Source organism: Neopsephotus bourkii, unplaced genomic scaffold, assembly GCF_033783945.1.
Source record: "Neopsephotus bourkii isolate Nb327-2 ecotype Australia unplaced genomic scaffold, CSIRO-AGI_Nbou_v1 NB_1735, whole genome shotgun sequence".
Lineage (NCBI taxonomy): Eukaryota > Metazoa > Chordata > Aves > Psittaciformes > Psittacidae > Neopsephotus > Neopsephotus bourkii.
Genome location: NW_026902209.1, coordinates 676,505 through 695,431, shown reverse-complemented (window position 1 = coordinate 695,431; position 18,927 = coordinate 676,505). Strand labels below are relative to the sequence as shown.

Here is an 18,927-nt window from a genome sequence, read left to right as displayed (position 1 = left end):
GCTTTTCTTCCCTCAATGTATATAATAGAAAATAAAAAGTAAGAATACAGTAAGTTTTCCTCTTTTATTTAGTGAATTTAAGTGAGTAGTTGCCGTGTGTGCTGATAGCTCCTAAAGTCACAGTCAGCACTGAATACGAGGCGTGCTGCCTCTGCCACGTGGGCTTAATCCCCTGCTCTCTGTTTTGTGCAGTGGCTACAGCAGATAGAAGTGACAGAGTCTGCGCTGCAGCAGAAGATGCTGGACCTTGAGAATGAAAAGGTACCAAGGGAAGGAACCTCGGGAGAAGCAGCAGAAGAGCATCACAGTAGATGCCATTGCACTGATGCCTCTTCCCCTGTCCCCAGGAGCTGTTCAGCAAGCAGAAGGGTTACCTGGATGATGAGCTCGACTTCAGGAAACAGTCCCTGGACCAAGCTCACAAGGTGAGGAAAACCAGCTCAATGATGGCATCTTGGTTAACTTCCCTTGTGTAATACGTGTGGTCTGCTCCCTATAGAAAAGCTCTGCTCTGGACAGCACTGCACATAGAGTAACCCAAGAACTAAACAAGCTCAGTTTTAAACAAACCCCTCTGTGCTCTGCACTAACAATGAATTCCTTATGGACAGAGTTCCTTGTGTTTGGGTGGACCTTACAGGATTAGAACATTAACTCATGAAACCCAAGTTCTAATGTAGCAGAGGTTTCAGAAAATGACTGGCAAGAAAATGATGCTTTCAGTAAGTTCTCTTTCCCCTCCAAATTAGAGCTGTTAGGCTGGACATCTTAGGTTCCAGCCTCTGTAACCAGAACAGCTGGAGGCATTGTGTGATGCTGCACACTTGAAATGAAACTGCTTTTAGGCCAGGTTCATCATTAGCTGATCCTAAGCCATTTCAACCATATCAAAGAATCCTGGTATGGTTTGGGTTGGAAGAGATCTTGTAGTTCCAGCCCCCTGCCATGGGCAGGGACCACCATCTCCTCAGTCATCTGCTGTCTTGTTTCCTTCAATTAGAGAAAAGGTCAATCCGTACTCATGAAAGACACACATTTGCATATCAATGTATCTCATTCTGTGGGTTCCATTTAAATCTCAAACACAGTTATGCTTTCTGAGAAGCAATATTTATGCTTCTCATTCTGGATCCGTCCTCTATTTTGATCACAAACCATCTGGGGGAGCTTGTACTCAATACATTTTCTGTCTGTAAGGATGATTTTCAAGACTGATTTGCCACAAGCTGAGCTATAGCTGGAGCTGGAGCCGGTGTCTGTGCACAGCATCTCCATGGCCTCCTCTGGCCTCCCTCCAACAGCTCCACGTCCCTCTGGTGCTGCTGCCCCAGAGCTGGGTCAGGGCTGCAGGGGGGTCTCACAGAGCACAGCAGAGGGGCAGGATCCCCTCCCTGTGCTGCTGCTCACGCTCTGGGGTGCACCCAGCACACGGGGGGGGTTCTGGGCTCAAGTGCAAACTGAAGCCGGGCCATGGGGAGTCATGTTGGGTGATGCTGGCTCACGTTGAGGCATCACACCATGTCTGCAGGCGAAGCAATGGGCTTCACTCCCGGGCATAAAAGCAGCCTGAAAGCAGGAAGGAAGCTTTGTTCTGCCCTGAATTCAGAGTGGTGAAAGCTCCTTTGATTTGTTTAATTTGTTTCACTTCCATGTTTTCTTTGTGCCCCTTGGGATGAGGAGCTGCTAATGATCCCCACTAACTGCAGCCAACAGGATTACCAGCCATAACCACTGAGCTTCTTGCATGGTTTTCACTCCCTTGGCTGCTGGTGGGGGATTCTGCTCTGAGAAACACTTGGCTCACACACAGACTCCTGCTGCTGCTGCTGCTGCTGCTCTGGAGGCTGTGAATTCCCCCACACTCTTCTTCCTTCACAAGCCAGTGTAATCTCAGAGCACAGCAGTTGTTTAACTGAGGCTTGGGGCCCAACAGAAACCCATGTTTCAAACAGCAGCATTTTGTTGAGGCAGTGCTGGTTAGCAAGGATGTTGGTGGTGGTTTTGAAAGTGAAAGCAGAGTCTTCTCCTGAGATCGGATCTCATCTTCTCACAGAGAAACCATGGTTGCTGTCCATCGGTTAGCATCAGTACCCAGAACTTCTGCCATGATACTGTTATTCTTGTAAATGCTCCTATTCTTTGGTCTGGCTGCCTCAGGTGGGAAAACTTAATGGTTTTTAACTGAGCTGAGTTCTCACTCCAGACATCAACAGCATCGTCAAACAGCCCATGTGGAGGTACAACCCACACTAGTGCAGCAGCCTCCTGAGGCCATGGAGAGCCCTGCAAGGTTCAGCCTGCACCATCGCAGTCCCCTTCTGAGGCCATGGAGAGCCCTGCAAGGTTCAGCCTGCACCATCGCAGTCCCCTTCTGAGGCCATGGAGAGCCCTGCAAGGTTCAGCCTGCACCATCGCAGTCCCCTCCTGAGGCCATGGAGAGCCCTGCAAGGTTCAGTCTGCACCATCACAGTCCCCTTCTGAGGCCATGGAGAGCCCTGCAAGGTTCAGCCTGCACCATCGCAGTCCCCTTCTGAGGCCATGGAGAGCCCTGCAAGGTTCAGCCATGGAGAGCCCTGCAAGGTTCACCCTGCACCATCGCAGTCCCCTCCTGAGGCCATGGAGAGCCCTGCAAGGTTCACCCTGCACCATCGCAGTCCCCTCCTGAGGCCATGGAGAGCCCTGCAAGGTTCAGCCTGCACCATCGCAGTCCCCTCCTGAGGCCATGGAGAGCCCTGCAAGGTTCAGCCTGCACCATCGCAGTCCCCTTCTGAGGCCATGGAGAGCCCTGCAAGGTTCAGCCTGCACCATCGCAGTCCCCTTCTGAGGCCATGGAGAGCCCTGCAAGGTTCAGCCATGGAGAGCCCTGCAAGGTTCAGCCTGCACCATCGCAGTCCCCTCCTGAGGCCATGGAGAGCCCTGCAAGGTTCACCCTGCACCATCGCAGTCCCCTTCTGAGGCCATGGAGAGCTCTGCAAGGTTCACCCTGCACCATCGCAGTCCCCTCCTGAGGCCATGGAGAGCCCTGCAAGGTTCAGCCTGCACCATCGCAGTCCCCTTCTGAGGCCATGGAGAGCCCTGCAAGGTTCAGCCTGCACCATCGCAGTCCCCTCCTGAGGCCATGGAGAGCCCTGCAAGGTTCAGTCTGCACCATCACAGTCCCCTTCTGAGGCCATGGAGAGCCCTGCAAGGTTCAGCCTGCACCATCGCAGTCCCCTTCTGAGGCCATGGAGAGCCCTGCAAGGTTCAGCCTGCACCATCGCAGTCCCCTTCTGAGGCCATGGAGAGCCCTGCAAGGTTCAGCCTGCACCACTTGTGTACCTCGGTACATCTGGGGGGCACATCTGGAGGGCACATCTGTCTGTGAGCAGCAGCCATTTTCTGATGCAGTAAAATCTCTGCAGCCTGAGACTGCAGGAACAGAGCCCAGCTTCCAGATACATTTTTCATGAGCATAAAGCCTCTCGGAGCTGACGGCTCTGCCAGGGAGGGCTGGAAACACACAGCAGGCATTGTAAGCTCATTGGTACCAAATGCTGCAAGCACACAGCAGGGAGCTGTTGCGTTCTGGCAGGAGCTGGTGCTGCCCTGTCCTCTGCTGCTGCAAACAGAAAACTGAGAGACGGAACACTGCATTTAAATACCTGCAACTCGCAAAATGAGGCCTCAGAACCATTGTTCCTTTTCCATTTTCATGGAATCATAGAATGGTTTGGGTTGGAAGAGAACTTAAAGCTCCTCCAGCTCCAACCCCTGCCATGGGCAGGGACCCCTTCCACTGGAGCAGCTTGCTCCAAGCCCCTGTGTCCAACCTGGCCTTGAACACTGCCAGGGAAGTGTCCCCTTTTCCTTTTACACTTTTCCCTTCCCCTTTTTCTCTTTTCAATTTTTCTCTTGTCCTTTTACCTTTTCCTTTTGACTTTTTCTCCTTTCCCCTTTTTTCTTGCCCCTTCTGCCTTCTTGTTTTATTTTTCCTCTTGCCGTTCCTCCCTGTGGCCATCTCCCGTCTCCATAAAGGAGGCATTGACACCCATACGTTTGTGGAGAGGCAGACTCGGCTGGGCACAGGGGCCACCCCAGGTCCAGTGCTGCTCAGAGCACGGGATCAAAGCATCCTGAAGTATTTCCCCCATGTACTGAGCTTTCCCCACTGTCTGGCAGGAAGCTGAGCTCCCAGCCCCTCCACCGTTCCCATTCCCTTACCAGGGCAGGGTGTTCAGTTCCTCACAAGCAGGCGCGGTGAAGCTCACAGCCTCGTGTTGTTTTTGATCAGCAAATTCTGGAATTAGAAGCCATGCTCTATGATGCCCTGCAGCAAGAAGCTGGAGCCAAAATCTCCGAACTCCTTTCAGAAGAAGAGAAGGAGAAGCTGAAGAGCGCCGTGGAGCAATGGAAGCGGCAGGTGATGAGCGAGCTCCGGGAGAGGGATGCCCAGATCCTGCGGGAAAGGATGGAGCTCATCCAGCACGCACAGCAGGTAGGCAGTGGTGCCGGGGTGGGGTGAGACCTGGGGTGGGATGGTCCCTCAGGTGGAACGTAATGAGCTGGGGAGCACCAGCCTCTCCTTAGAGCTGTACCAGAACTGGCTGCTCTGGGTCAGGTTCTGCTTTCCCTTGGATCTGGTCCCTGCAAACAGGGCCCTTTGGTTTTCCCAAAGTGTCACTTGTGGTGACAGTCACAGAGCACTCATCTACAGCTTAAAGCCCAATCTGGTGTTCTAGAAGCACAGCACATACAATTTGTATCTCCCAAACTAATGCATCTTCTGGGTACGTGTGTATTTGGTTGGTTAATAAATATTTCTTTATTTGACATCTGACAGAGAATTAAAGAGCTAGAAGAAAGAATTGAAGGCCAAAAAAGACAAATAAAAGAGTTAGAGGAAAAGGTAAGGTAATGCAGACAAAGTTCCTGTATGTGCACATGACCATCTGTTAACTTCACCTTGGCTAAGGGAACGGTCTCAGTTTGTGTGTGCCAGTGCAGTGAGTTCATGTGAGAGCACCAGGAAACCATCTCGCATTGGCATCAGTCCCCTGAGAGGAGAGGTTACCAGCTGAAACTGAGTCTTTCCTTCTGCTGTCCTTCAGGACAGTTGGAGCACAGGACACAGCAGGGATGGGGGGTCCAGCCGCCCTGGGAGGGGAGCACCAGGGAGCAGAGGCTGAGGCCAGCACGTGCCCTGGTGGAGGACCTGGGACTTCTCCCTCCCATCCCCAGCATTGCTCCTGTGGCTGCACTGGCCGGGCTTCCCCAGGGAGAACCATAGAATGGTCCTAGAGTGGTTTGGGTTGGGAGAGACCTTAAAGCTCCTCCATTCCCAACCCCTGCCCCAGGCAGGGACCCCTTCCACTGGAGCAGCTTGCTCCAAGCCCCTGTGTCCAACCTGGCCTTGAGCACTGCCAGGGATGGGGCAGCCACAGCTTCTCTGGGCACCCTGTACCAGCGCCTCAGCACCCTCACAGGGAAGAGCTTCTGCCTAAGAGCTCAGCTCAGTCTCCCCTCGGGCAGGTTCAAGCCATTCCCCTTGGCCTGTCCCTACAGGCCCTTGTCCCAAGCCCCTCTCCAGCTTTCCTGCAGCCCCTTTAGGCACTGGAGCTGCTCTAAGGTCTCCCCTTCAGGAGCCTTCTTCTTCAGGCTAACAGGTTCTCTGTCCTCACCTGCAGCCGCAGCAGTCACTGTCACCATCATTACTGTCATCGAGCTTTCTGCAGTCAAGCCATAACTGTTAAATTTTACCCTAAAATTACACTCATCTGAAACCATCCATTTCTCATGAAATTGCCATGGGAGAACCTGTTCAGGTACAACAGGGCTGAGCTGGGCACTCACCTGACACTAGACCCATCCTTAGCACTGTTGGCTTGGGGTTGTTTTGAGGTACCACAAGAGTTCAGCTGATTCTCTCCCTCCCCGTTTCTCCTGAGCCCTTGGCTGTGCCTGGGACAGAGGATGCCTCTCATCACTGTGAGGGCCCTGGGGGCTCCGAGCTTCCTTCACACTTCATTTCAACCGGGTTGTGTTGCGCTCTGTCTGTAAGCACAGCTTGTTTCTCAGCTGAGCACACTGTAAACCCTTAACCTCTTTCTTCTCTTCCATTTTCTCCTCTCTTCCCTCCCCTTTTCAGTTTCTGTTTTTGTTTTTATTCTTCTCTTTAGCTTTCATTCTTTGGTCATAGCCCTTCAGGCCAGCCGCAGAAGGTAAGCCTCGGACCACCTCCCGTCTGCCCTCTTCTTGTAAAGCTTCCCCTTGCTACTCAGGCTGCTCTGGCAGTACTGGGGGTTCTGGGTGCCCAGATAGCCCCAACATGGCAATCTCTAAAGCCTGTAGAACATGTGAAACCTGGGCCCCGCAAGCTGAAACTTGTCCAACAGAATTCCCTTCTCCAGAAGGAAGGGCAGGGAGGGATTAAAACCCAGCAGGCTGAAAAGCAAGGAAGCTTCTAGCAAAGCAGGATGAACCCCAGCCTGTGCTGACTACATCAGGGGGGTTTCCAGCTGATCCTTACTGGAATCCATGGAAATCTGCTGCCCTTCTCCCTGCATGGCTCACAGCCAGGCTGAACCTCTCGCATTGCCTTGTCCTGCTTCAGGCTGAGCTACCAGAATGCTTGGGGGCAAAATGTGTCACCTATAAATGTTTCTCCAAGCACCATGCCATAGGGCCCTAGGTTTGCCTAAATATCCCTTTTCCCCAGGTAAATAGGAGATAAATTGACAATTCATTTGTGCTTCCAGAGATGGCACCACATCATGGGTGGCGTCGAGGGGAATGTTCCCCATTAGCCATCAATGTCAACAGAAAATAACACAGACCCTTTGCTATCAGTTAGAAACATAGAATCAGAATAGTTAGGGTTGGAAAGGACCTTAAGATCATCCAGTTCCAACCCCCCTGCCTCACACTAAACCATCTCACCCAAGGCTTCGTCCAACCTGGTCTTGAACGCCACCAGGGATGGAGCATTCACAACCTCCCTGAGCAACCTATTCCAGTGCAACTATTCCATTGTACAATTCAAATGGATAATCACAGATATAGCCCTTACAGGAATTTCCTGCATGTCATTTTTAGAATCATAGAATCATAGAATAGTTAGGGTTGGAAAGGACCTTAAGATCATCAAGTTCCAACCCCCTGCCATGGGCAGGGACACCTCGCTCTAAACCATATCACCCAAGGCCTCGTCCAACCTGGCCTTGAACACTGCCAGGGATGGAGCATTCACAACCTCCCTGGACAACCCATTCCAGTGCCTCACCCAGCTCTCCTGGTCTTTGATCCATGTTTCTGTATCTTGTCTTGTTTCAGCCTGCTGAGGAGGCTACAATTACTTCTGCTGTTACTAGCAGGAAGACAGCATTGGTTACCGAGGCAGAAAGAGAGACTTTGCCACTCCAAACCCCACAAACATCTCTCCTCTTTTGCTACTGGCGGTGGGAGGTGCAGCCTCTCTGGGCCTTGCAGACTGAAGCTGCACTGGGGTACGTGGCCAGTCCTGCACAGGGCACGTCTGCCCCACTGAAACCTGAGTGAGCATCCTGAAGAGCCAGAACCACAGCGACAAAGAAAGCCAACCCCTCCGCTGGCTCTGCTGCTCGAGGAGCTCTCCGCTTTACGCAAGGAGTGCTATTCTGATTCAGATAAACTGAATTCATTTGGTTCCCTGCTGAGCAGGCAGTAAATTGCTTCTCTGGAGAAGTGACCGTGTCCTGGTTTATGTGTCATGCATTTATATTCGTTATTCAGTCAGTTCAGAGTCTGTCTTGGAAGAAGATTTTAGGAGTAACTCATGAGAAGAGAAACGCAAGTGGAAATGAAGTGTTTCATTCCAAGGTATTTCTTCATAACACAGGGTATGTCCCATGGTTTGCTGCATATCCCACCAGCCCAGTTCTAGGGAAGAACGGGAAGCTGTGTTCAGGAAATCCAGCTGTAGGATTCTGCTGTTTTCAGTAGCCCATGGCCCGCAGCACGATGAAAAATGGCACAATAAACTGCAGTGTGCTGTCCCGGAGGGATTAACAAGGTTTAACATCGTCCCAGCAAAAGGCTTGACGTGGACAAGAGTGAAGGTAAACCCCATGATCCTGACCCACACGCTCTGCGCTGGGGGAGGCAGCGAGAGGGAGCACATCACCACTGTGACACTGGGGAGCACAGGTACCACAAAGCCCCAGCCCAGGCAGCTGCTGCAGGAGCCGGGAAGGGAAATGGACCCTCTGGAAAAACAAGTGAAGGAGGGACAACCCAGAAGAAATCCCACAGTGCGATTCACCCCATGGGAACCGCGGCCGAGTGCCCAAGCCTGGGGCTGCTGGGGAAGGCCAAGGTGAAGCTCCCGTCTGCACCGTTCCCTGGATGTGCAGCAATGAAGCTCCCCAGGGCACAGGATGGTGAAGGAACTGCCCAGCCCTTGGAAGCACGAGGCAGGAAGGAAACCCAGAGCTCCCAACAGGTAGGATGGATTGATAACTGAAACCTGTGTGTTATAGGGTTATAGGCACCATGTACCTTCCTTTACATGGCTGGTAGCCTCTTGCTCAGGTTAAGATGCTTCTGATGAAGCTTTAGTCTTTATCTAAACATTTTTTATTTATCTCTGGTTTACTTCAGTAATTTAGGTGTTGAATTTCAGTATGATATAATCACAAATGCTGCTTCATGGGTTTAGACCCCTGGTCACACTTAACAAAAGGTTAGTAGGGAGGCAGTGAAATACACTGCAGGATTTATGTGAGCAGTCCTGCTGCTTTAGAAACAGGCATTTTAATGGCTTCATTTACATGGAAATACTTTTCATTTTGGATTGGAAAGGCAAACAGCATTCAGAAAAGTATTTTAATTCACAATTTCACTTCCTTCTTTTCCTAATCTATGCTGTAATGAGTTACTTGGCAGGAAAACATGGGGACAGCAGCCCTCCTGGTATGTGCAGTGCTCCCACTGGGTGGGAGTTCAGGGCACCAACTGTATGGAAGCAGAAAGGAGACTGGAACCAGTGCGTGCTCAGGACACCGAGCTGCTGCTTGGTGGGTTGTGCTGTTTTCAGCAGTTCTAGGACACTGCTTTAGGCCATTGCCTTAGTTACTTTAGTGTGTCCTCAAGTCGTATGGGAGACTGGGGGCTCCCAGGGGTAGGCAGCACCTATGTATTTCCAAATAAGTAAGGTGTCAGTTAAACTGAGAGACATTCTTCTTGATCTTTGTTTTTTTCCAGTTATCTCAGTCACATTTCAAACATTTATTATAACTCAGTGTGATAACGGCCGCATCAGGTCTGCGTGCAGAGGCCCCTTTCAACACTGACAATACCGTCATTCGAGAGAAATAACATCTGAAACATGCGACGCCCAGCTTTGCATAAGGAGAATCTGTACTTGAGGCATGAGCTTGTTCATAAGTGTACATATACAAATATGTAACGGGTGGGTGTCAGGATGATGGAGCTAGGCTTTTTTCAGTGATGTCAGTGCTAGGACAAGGGGCAATGGGTGTAAACTGGAGCATAGAAGGTTCCACGTTAACATCAGGAAGAACTTCTTCACTGTGAGAGTGACAGAGCACTGGAACAGGTTGCCCAGGGGGGTTGTGGAGTCTCCCACATTGGAGATATTCAAGGCCCGCCTGGACAAGTTCCTGTGTGATGTACTCTGGGTTACCCTGCTCTTGCAGGGGGGTTGGACCAGATGATCTCTCGAGGTCCCTTCCAACCCTTGGGATTCTGGGATTCTGTGATATACTTCAGCAGCATGTGTCTAAGCGGATATTTAGCCAAATCTAACTGAGCATTGGGAGTTTACATAAAGTCATCGTTCCCAATATCTGATCTAAATCTAATAATCCTTAAATATTCCCTCCATGAAGATGGATTGCATTGGGGTGATGATCCAGTTTGATTTGTGACTGTAAATGTTTTCTATTGGCAATAGAAAGCAGTACTATATTTACAACCTTAATTAAACCTTCAATCTTAATTAAAACACTGAAAGTATGACTATTCAAAGAAGATTACATTCCTCTTTTCAGCAACAGAAGGATGGAGACAAGCTCCTGTCAGGAGGGCTGCCGTGTTTGCCTGCTCCCATGGAACAGTATTTCCTGCTGCAGCAGCAATTGGAAATACCAATGGCAAATGTTCAGATCCTGATCTTTGGCACTGGATCACCAGTGTGAGTGCAGTGGGCAGGTGGCATTCCCCTGGCAAGTGTCCACGCAGGTCCTGTGGGTCACCCCCTTCTGCTCTCGTGCTGGGTCTGTCCACGGGGCTGTCTGCTGCAGAGAGAATTACTGTTCTTTAAATCACTTTGTGCATTGGCTCCATGATCAAATGGTTCTGTTTCACCCGATTACTTCAGTGCTCAGAAGAGGTTGGGGGTTTTTTTAGGTCAGCAGCACACTTTGCCAGAAACGATGCACAAGGGAGATGATGAGTTACTGCAGCTCAAATTTGCCTGTAAGTGCTCCATCAGCCGCCTTCTGTATATAGAGAGTCACAGAGTGGTTCAGGCAGGAAGAAACCTTAAAGCTCACCCAGCTCCAACCCCTGCCATGGGCAGGGACCCCTTCCACTGGAGCAGCTTGCTCCAAGCCCCGTGTGTCCAACCTGGCCTTGAGTATGTATACGTATATATATCTCTTCATGCATTTTGAAAGGGGTTGTAAATGCTTTTGCTCACAGCAGTATACAGAGATCAGGCTAATGAGCTACATGCTTAGAATACTAACTGGCAAGTCTGTGCTGTGCAGGGTGACCCAACACGTCTTGGTTCAAAGTGAACTGAGCAGGCGGAATTCAAGCCATGAGGATGACTCCAATTGAGGGAGCATCATTCCCGGGAGGATGTAAAGGACAGGACTCAGTGGCTGCTCATTTTCACTGCACTGTAAATCTTGTGTAATGTTGTTAATCTCCGTAAAGAGCAGAACTCGGCTCAGTGAAAATGAAGTGATTTCCAGCAGATTAGTAACTGTCAATTTATATGAAAGCATTGGGTGTCTTGCTCCCAATATTTCTCCTTTAATCTTGCAGGGGTTGGTGCAGACTGAGGTGCGTGGAACTGACAATGTCAGTCTGAATTTAGAGCTGAGCTGAGCTGGATGTCCTGGGGCGGGAAGAACAGCATCACTGGTGCTGACGGATGGCTCCAGCACAGGGAAGGTTCCAGGCATGTCTGGGGAAGCTCCTTCATTGTGGAGAGGTCTTGGGTTGTAAAGAGGCTGCTGCTTGCTGTTGGCTGAATCCCACAGGAACACACTGAGTAGATCTGCTGAGGTTTTCCTGCTTTATTACAGCAGCATCTTCTCGTCGTCCTTCCTAGGCAAGCTAAGAAAGGGCAGGTACCTGGGACAGTCCTTTCCTTTATCCTCTCTACCACAGAATAATAGAGTGATTTGGGTTTAAGGGACCTTAAAGATCATCCCGTTCCAACCCTGCTGGACACAGGACTGCAGGGGCAGGTGCAGCCCAGCACTTCCAGGCCATCAGAAACCCCAGATAAACTTCCCCCAGGAAAGGAGAACTCAGACCTGTGATTGCCTCCTGCAGATGTGTAGAGGCAGATGTAGGAGATTTTGTTCTGTCAGTGGCTTTTCTGATGAGATTGCCCCAATGGCCAGTTTCCTTCTTGTTGTAAACAAGAACACACCCGAGGGATACAGCAAATTGATGAAATGAGGATCAGAATGGCTGTCAGGGAGATACCAGCTTGTGTTAGCAGTGCTGTCACGGCCATGAAGGTAAGAGGGCTGTAAAATATTCACACATCATCAAATCAGAGCAACCTTCTCATATGAGAAGAGTGACCATAGAATCCTAAAGGCTGTAAATGTATAGTTTATCCTGTTTCTGAGGGTGTTAATTGTAGCCAAGCTGCCTAAAACCTGCTGGGGAAGGTCAGTAGGCAGGAGCGGGGTGTTTCAGCTGGATCAGGCAGCAGCATCAGCCTGCAGGAGCCAGGGCTCCTCATCAGGGCTGTGATGGAGGCTGACGTCTGGCCCTGACCGCTCGCCCTTGGCTGCCTTTCCCCCCGGAGCAGCCGGAGCCACGGTCTGGGTGTCAGCCTGTGTTTTCCACATTAGATCCGCATTTACAGCTTGACTGGATGCCCCCAGCTTGGAAACCCTCCCCTTTAAATGTCCTGTGAGAGTGCTGCAGCTGATCCCTATCTGAGACCTGGAGATCCGTAACAAGAAACGATGCTTGTGAGCAGCCAGGTTCTGGACAGATTGCAATGGGTTTATTATCTTCCTGTCTTTCAGAGCTGTGTCCGTTATTCACAGAACCCCAGCCTGGTTTGGGTTGGAAGGGACCTTAAAGCTCCTCCAGCTCCAACCCCTGCCACGGGCAGGGACCTCTTCCACTGGAGCAGCTTGCTCCAAGCCCCTGTGTCCAACCTGGCCTTGAGCACTGCCAGGGATGGGGCAGCCACAGCTTCTCTGGGCACCCTGTGCCAGCGCCTCAGCACCCTCCCAGGGAAGAGCTTGTGCCTAGGAGATGTGGGTTACCGGTGGATGATGTGCTGGCTGCGGAGGTAGTCGAGGGCCAGCGCCATCTCACAGATGTACAGCTTGACCGTGTCCTCGGTGAACTGCACGTTCTGCTGCAGGTGGTAGCGCAGGTCACCGCCGAGGAGCAGGTCCACCACCATGAACATGTCCTCCTCGTCCTGTGTCCAGCCTGGCTTTGTCTGCAGTTGCAGGAGTCCCCAGATACAGCCCCTGGAGATGCTCTCAGTTAAAGGCTCTGTTTCCCAATGGAAATCTTCAGCCCTGCCAGCTCCAACAGCATCAGGGACTCAGCCATAAACACAGTGCTCTACGTTACACATAGATCTCTGTGAGGGTCATGTGCTGATAAAGCTTTTAAATCCTCACTATTGAAGATACAGAAGACAAATACTTTAAATTCTTTCACTGGAAAGCAAATTGCTGCTATTTATCATTTCTGGGTATGTAACCAATAGTGACATCTCGTATCTATAACACCACGTACACATATTTTATAGCTATCACACCATGTTTTCTAACACCATAATGACTGCCTTCTTATAGGTTTGTCTTTTTATAAACCATTCTAATGTCATTTACCAACTACATGTAAATCTATTGCAAATTCACTCATAAGCGTTCTTTACCCAAGTGAAATACCCCCATAATTAGGGGGTGAGAGCAGCAATTACAGACAACGAGGTTTCTAAAGGGCGAAACAAGCAGTGCAGAATCAGCCAGTGTTCTAAAAGCAGTGCCTGATTAATACAGATAAATTTAACCTGATCTGGTGGGAGTACAAGAGCCAAGGCCGAGCTGCCACGTGCTGCTCTTCAGATGGGAAGGGGGCTGTCAAATAGCTTTAATTATAAGTCTTCTTGTCATTCTCTGTTACACACTGCTTTGGAATCCAGCCTGACAGGAAAATGCTATAGACTTCTATTAATGTATATATATGTGTGTGTGTGTGTGTGTGGAGAATGAATAGTATCCAGATTATTCCCAAAAGACTTTATTCCAAATAATTAATTTGTAGTGGAATTAGCCTTTTAAAATGCTGCTGTTAAGCATCAAAGGATCAGCTCTATTGAGCTCTGTAGCAGAAGATGATGGTGGATCTATGTCAAGCTCCTCCTATGGTCATTAAGAGGGGATGAGAAAGGGGGAATGGCTTGAACCTGCCCGAGGGGAGACTGAGCTGAGCTCTTAGGCAGAAGCTCTTCCCTGTGAGGGTGCTGAGGCGCTGGCACAGGGTGCCCAGAGAAGCTGTGGCTGCCCCATCCCTGGCAGTGCTCAAGGCCAGGTTGGACACAGGGGCTTGGAGCAAGCTGCTCCAGTGGAAGGGGTCCCTGCCCGTGGCAGGGGTTGGGACTGGGTGAGCTTTGAGTTCCCTTCAACACAAACCAGGCTGGGATTCTATAAGTGGGCCATAAATTTACCCATGCTTGTGGATCTAGTGGGAGAGGAGGGGAAGATCCAGAGGAGGCCAAGCCTGGCCCATTTTCCTCAACATGAATATGGAATTCCAGCCCTCCATTCCCAGCGGGCAGGCAGTGAAGCACAGGTCACCTCCTGGTAACATTCACCACACTGTTAGGGCGCTCAAGCAAGTATTATTTCCCATTTTCAGTCAGTTTAAACTTGCCCCCATGCTTCAACTGATTCTTAACCCTGCTTACCGTATGCAGGGAAAGCTGCTGTGGGTATTCATGTAGCAGGTGCGCTGCCTTTGTGGTTGGTTTAGTCGCTTCTTTGTTGTTCCCTGGACATTCCTTAGGTTCTTCCCAATAATTATAAGAGATGCACACCCAGGTTTCCCTCTGGGCCATATGGTAACTCATGCTGCTGTCACAGGTCAGTGCTGGCCATGAGGCAGATGGTCCACGGCTGAGCATCACCGGGATGGCCTCATTCAATCCCATCCTCACTCTATACTGGGGGCACGCGACTGGCGCAGGCACAGGGAATGGGATTTACAGCTCAGGTGGTGGATTTAAACACAGGCCCAGCAAATCTCCCTAGTACCAGTTAGAAATAAGGAAACAGATACAGAAATAGATAGACAGAGAGATAGAGATAGATAGGGATATATATATCCTTTCATTGCAGCCTTGGCAAGAGTCTGTGCATATAATAACAGGCAGCTAATGGAGGAAATAATTCCTTCTCCCTATGAAATGTTAATCATAATCTTTGATGAATTGCATCTCCAGACTGCTGTCTTGCAGTGAAGCTGCAGTTTTCCCCAGCAGTGAATGCTCAGCATATTCCAGCTCCATCCATTACCATTTTCAATGCTGCTTTTGTCCCATTTTTCCAGCTTTCTGAAACAAAATGAATCTCTCCAACAGCTGCTGGCGTGGTGAGAGGATAACTGTGCTCCTGTTAAATTAACCAGCTTCAGCCCTGCGGGCAGTGCCGGGCAGCACTGAAGTGATGTGCAGTGGCAGTGGATGTGACCTGCACTGAACGTGCAGCACCATGCTTTGTCTCTGTGCAAACTCGTGGTGACTCCTCACCCTGCCCGCTGCTGCCTTCTTGGTGAAGTGGCACCTTTAACATCCACTGTGATTCACTCTCCATCCCTCCAAGCTCAGTGTCTTTTTAGGAATTGCCTATTAATATTCTGGAGGTTTTGTTTTCCCCATGTGAGCAGCGTGATCCCTGGCTCAAGGATGCTGGGGAAGGGAAAGAAGAGCTGCAGGAGCCATGGGCTGGGCAGTGGAAGGGCTGGAGAGGGGTAATTCATCCCTGCACAGTGCAGGGGGCTGAGCTGGGGAAGGGGGTCCATGAGCTGTGGGTGAGGTTTGAGGAGAAGGGATAGGGAATGGGGGTCTCTCCCTTCCTAGTCATCGGCTGAACTATTCTGCTTTCCCTGTATTTGCCCTAAAAGTTCCCCTTCCCTCCAGTGCTGGTCTTGTAGCAAAGTGGGAGACAGAAAACAATGGAGAATGGCCCAAGTACAGAGCACACAGAGCACAGGAGGGGACAGAGCAGCCTGAAGGAAGATACCCTTTCCACCCTTTCTACCCCATCCATCCTTTCCACCACTTCCACCCAAGTGCAGGACATCCTCCCATGCTGCCTCTCTCTCCTCAGTGAGGAGGCGGGATCTGGCTCCATGGGTTATAAACTTGTTCTCTCCACAGCACAGCTCCTTCCTCTGTCTGTTACACCGAGGCTGGTCATCAGGGTCAGCTATCCCTTTCACTGCAATGGCAGAATGAGCCGTGCCCCTCCTGGTAAATGATAACCAGCAAACACATCATCTGATTGCTGTTTGCTGGCCACAGTGCAGAGGTGGCCATGTCTCAGCATGTTGCAAGTCACTCCTTGTGCCCTCACTCTCTTTTGGGGTCATCCACTTCAGTCGGTAATACCCATATCCTGGGAATCCTCCTGCACCTGTGGATGCTCCGAAGGGGAACCTGCGAGTGATGCTCAGGAAAGACACCTCAGAATCTGCATGAAGATGGATGGGGCACGTTTTAAATTCCATAGAACCATGGAATCCCAGACTGGTTTGGGTTGGAAGGGACCTTGAAGCTCCTCTAGTTCCAACCCCTGCCATGGGCAGGGACACCTTCCAATAGGGACATCGGGGGGGGTTCTGGGCTCAAGCACACACTGAAGCCGGGTCATGGGGAGCTTCTCCTCACCCAGCACCCCAAGCCCCTCTCCTCAGGCTGCTCCATCCAGTCTCCCCCAGCCTGTGTTTGTGCTGGGATTGCCCAGACAAGGGGCAGGACCTTGCACTTGGCCTGGGTGAACTCCCTGATGTCCATTACCATCACAATGGCCTGAGTGTTACATGAATACTCTTAGGGGAGCGCTGCTTCGGAAGGAATAATGCTATAATGTATGGGGCAGCCTATAGTAAATATGCATTTAACATTCAATAAATCATCTATTTCTTTTCAGGGAAACCCCAGCAGCTGGTAAGTCTACTGCAGCTGTAGGCTTAGCTGAGAGCTGCCTCACACACAGCAACCCCATGGAATGGATACTCAGCACTGGGACTAAAACCCACATGTTACAGAGCTGAAGTTAACCCTTGTGTTTCTTTCTCCTGTAGGTGCCTGCACCCCTCCCAAACCTTGTGTTGAGTTTACACAGCTATGAAGAAAGTCCCTGGATATTGAAATTCCACAGACTCTCCAGGCCTTGTACATCCATCATCTGTTTCGAAGCGGACCCTGTGGAGAGCTGAGGGAGCTGAACTACAGACACGTAAGAAAATGAGGTGCTCAGAGGAGCGACCTGTTCGTACCGAAGCATTACAGCATTTTAAGGCAAAGGTGATGGATTTTGATACTGGTACCTGGCTGCTTTATAAAGGTGATTTAACAGATTCCAATTCTATCGGATATAAATACCAGTATTGGGATTATGTGATGAGCTGCAGTTTCACTTCTGCATCTCATGCTTAAAATGTGTGTATTTGGGGTTCTACTTAAGTACTTAATGTCTTCAAATACTTCATTGGAAGACCTGCAGACAGCAGCTGAGGGAACCCCTGCAGGCTCAGGCATCACTGTCCTCTCACTGGGAATCCAGAGGAAAGCTCTGGGTCGGCATCCGTCAGCCCCAGAGAGCTCAGGATGGGAGCTGCTGCAGGCAGATGGAGGGATGGGGATGGGGAACAGGGGGAGCGAGGGGGGTTGGAAGTGGCTTGGAGCCATTTCATTCCCCTTCACCCAGACCATGCTGTCACACATTGTGTATGGGCATCTAGGAGTTCCCTTCCATTCTCCCATAGTTACTTTCTTAACCATGCTTTTTTGGATTAAAAAGCTATCTGCACAGGACGTGTAAATAAGGGATTGTGCTTGTGTATATGTTCATATTTATATGTAAAAAATTGTGTACATAGGAAAGAAAAGAAGAGGCTCAAAGAATGTTTCCAAAACTGTTCCTTACAAAGGCAGAGACAGGAAATGTGCATAAACGTGCTCCTTAATTTCAGCATAGGGGTTTTGCTCTGTTTTCAGTCACTCTGCATTTGCTCCCACTGGGCTTTTGTAGGATGAGTCTGTACAATGAGACTGTGACCGTGGCTGGAGCTGCTCTGCAGACGGGGCCACCCTTGGCCCCTGGGATGAGCTGTGGCTGTGTCACATTTCATTTGTGTTTTCTTGCACTGGGTCTTGTGCGTCTTTCACAGACCGAGGTCCCAGAGCCACAGCACCAGAGGTGGATGCTTACCTGATGTGGGGCTCTTTCCTGCAGCCCCCCATCCCTCGGTGCAGGTAAACAGCGGGGAGAGGAGGGGTGTGCAGCCACTCTCAGGCCATCAAGGAGGCAGCAGCAAGTCCAGAGCTACCAACTGCTCCAGTTGTCCCCATAAGCATCTTTGCAAGCTCTCCAGTGCCCTTCAGAGCAACAAGACAGAGGACAGGTAAAGCAAGCGCATCCTGGGGCATCACTGGCACAGCACCACTGCTCCACTTCCCCTCAGGACTGTGAGGAAGGAGCGTGTCCGTGACCAGCCCAGGCCCACAGAGCTGCTGGAGGAGCAGGGATGCAGGAGGGCATGTGCTGCCCGGTCCCGCAGGCAAGCTATGGACCGACACCCACTGGGACCACAGCACGTGGTTCAGGCCTGTTCCTACTCAAGCTGTCGGAGGACTGTGGCATCACTTCAAGCCCCCTGCTCCAGTGCTATCTGTAGCCTTCAGTGTATCCCCGAGTGCCTTACACAGCTTGTGAACACAGCTCCTGACCTGAAGGGGAAATGCACCGGGGGGCCCGGTGCTGGCTCCCACCACATCCCCAGTGCTGCTGCTGTGGGGACCGGTTCGGTTTAGCCTCAGGAAACCGCGTTGTGAGTAAGTGTTGAACCCTGCATCTCTGATCGTTCTTTAGAGACAGGAACTGTCCTAAACTTATGCAAATTGTAAACCAGAGAAAACATCCCCCCCCCCTGCCCCCCGCCAGGCCGGCTGCCGGGCTCCTGCTCCCCAACAGACCCAACAGCCGTGTTAACACCCACTGACGGTTGGACCCCATGATCTTAAAGGTCTTTTCCAACCCGGTTGATTCTGTACCCCAAGTACGTGGTGTGTGCTCAGTGCTGAGGCAGCTGACAGGGCTGGAGCGATCGATTACAGAATTTTACACATATTTTTGTATCGTGATTCATATGATATATATCGAGAGACTTTCTATTCATTTGTAAAATACATAAATTATTGTAAACTTTTAATAAAAAGAGCTGTTTTAAACCTTCAGGTTGGATGAATTGTTTATTTCTTCGGTTGCCAGCAGGAGCCCTTTGGTTGGTTGCAGTCACTTTGCTGATGGCTTTTTATAACACTGCCAGTTTTTAACCATTTCTTAGGTTTTACCTTAAAGACTGAGACAGGAATAAACGCGTCCCTGCGGAGCGATGGGACCCGCCTCCCGCCAAGCCCGGTGCTCACTCATCCCACTCCATCAGCGC

General features: G+C 50.6%; 2 protein-coding genes and 1 long non-coding RNA gene across 41 annotated transcripts in view; 2 read left to right on the top strand and 1 right to left on the bottom strand.

Annotated features, from left to right (window-relative positions):
• The window catches only part of JAKMIP3 (Janus kinase and microtubule interacting protein 3), a 66,667-nt gene extending 59,092 nt beyond the window's left edge, over window positions 1–7,575 (top strand). For 18 of the 39 annotated variants that reach the window (XM_061376744.1, XM_061376732.1, XM_061376734.1 and 15 more), the window contains 5 exons: window positions 193–261; window positions 348–425; window positions 4,271–4,474; window positions 4,820–4,885; window positions 6,156–6,821. In XM_061376744.1, coding sequence (XP_061232728.1) covers window positions 193–261; window positions 348–425; window positions 4,271–4,474; window positions 4,820–4,885; window positions 6,156–6,443 — 705 coding nt within the window. In that variant the 3' untranslated portion in view covers window positions 6,444–6,821. Of the gene's footprint in view, window positions 1–192; window positions 262–347; window positions 426–4,270; window positions 4,475–4,819; window positions 4,886–6,124; window positions 6,822–7,308 lie in introns of those variants that run through there. The other 21 variants (XM_061376748.1, XM_061376749.1, XM_061376747.1 and 18 more) reach the window with 6 other exon arrangements.
• Window positions 1–18,927, bottom strand: part of BNIP3 (BCL2 interacting protein 3) — a 237,499-nt gene that overhangs the window by 77,138 nt on the left and 141,434 nt on the right. The window lies entirely within an intron of this gene.
• LOC133224881 (uncharacterized) lies at window positions 7,587–18,715 on the top strand. The gene is made up of 2 exons (XR_009728964.1): window positions 7,587–8,455; window positions 16,561–18,715. It is a non-coding gene; the product is annotated as an uncharacterized LOC133224881 (long non-coding RNA).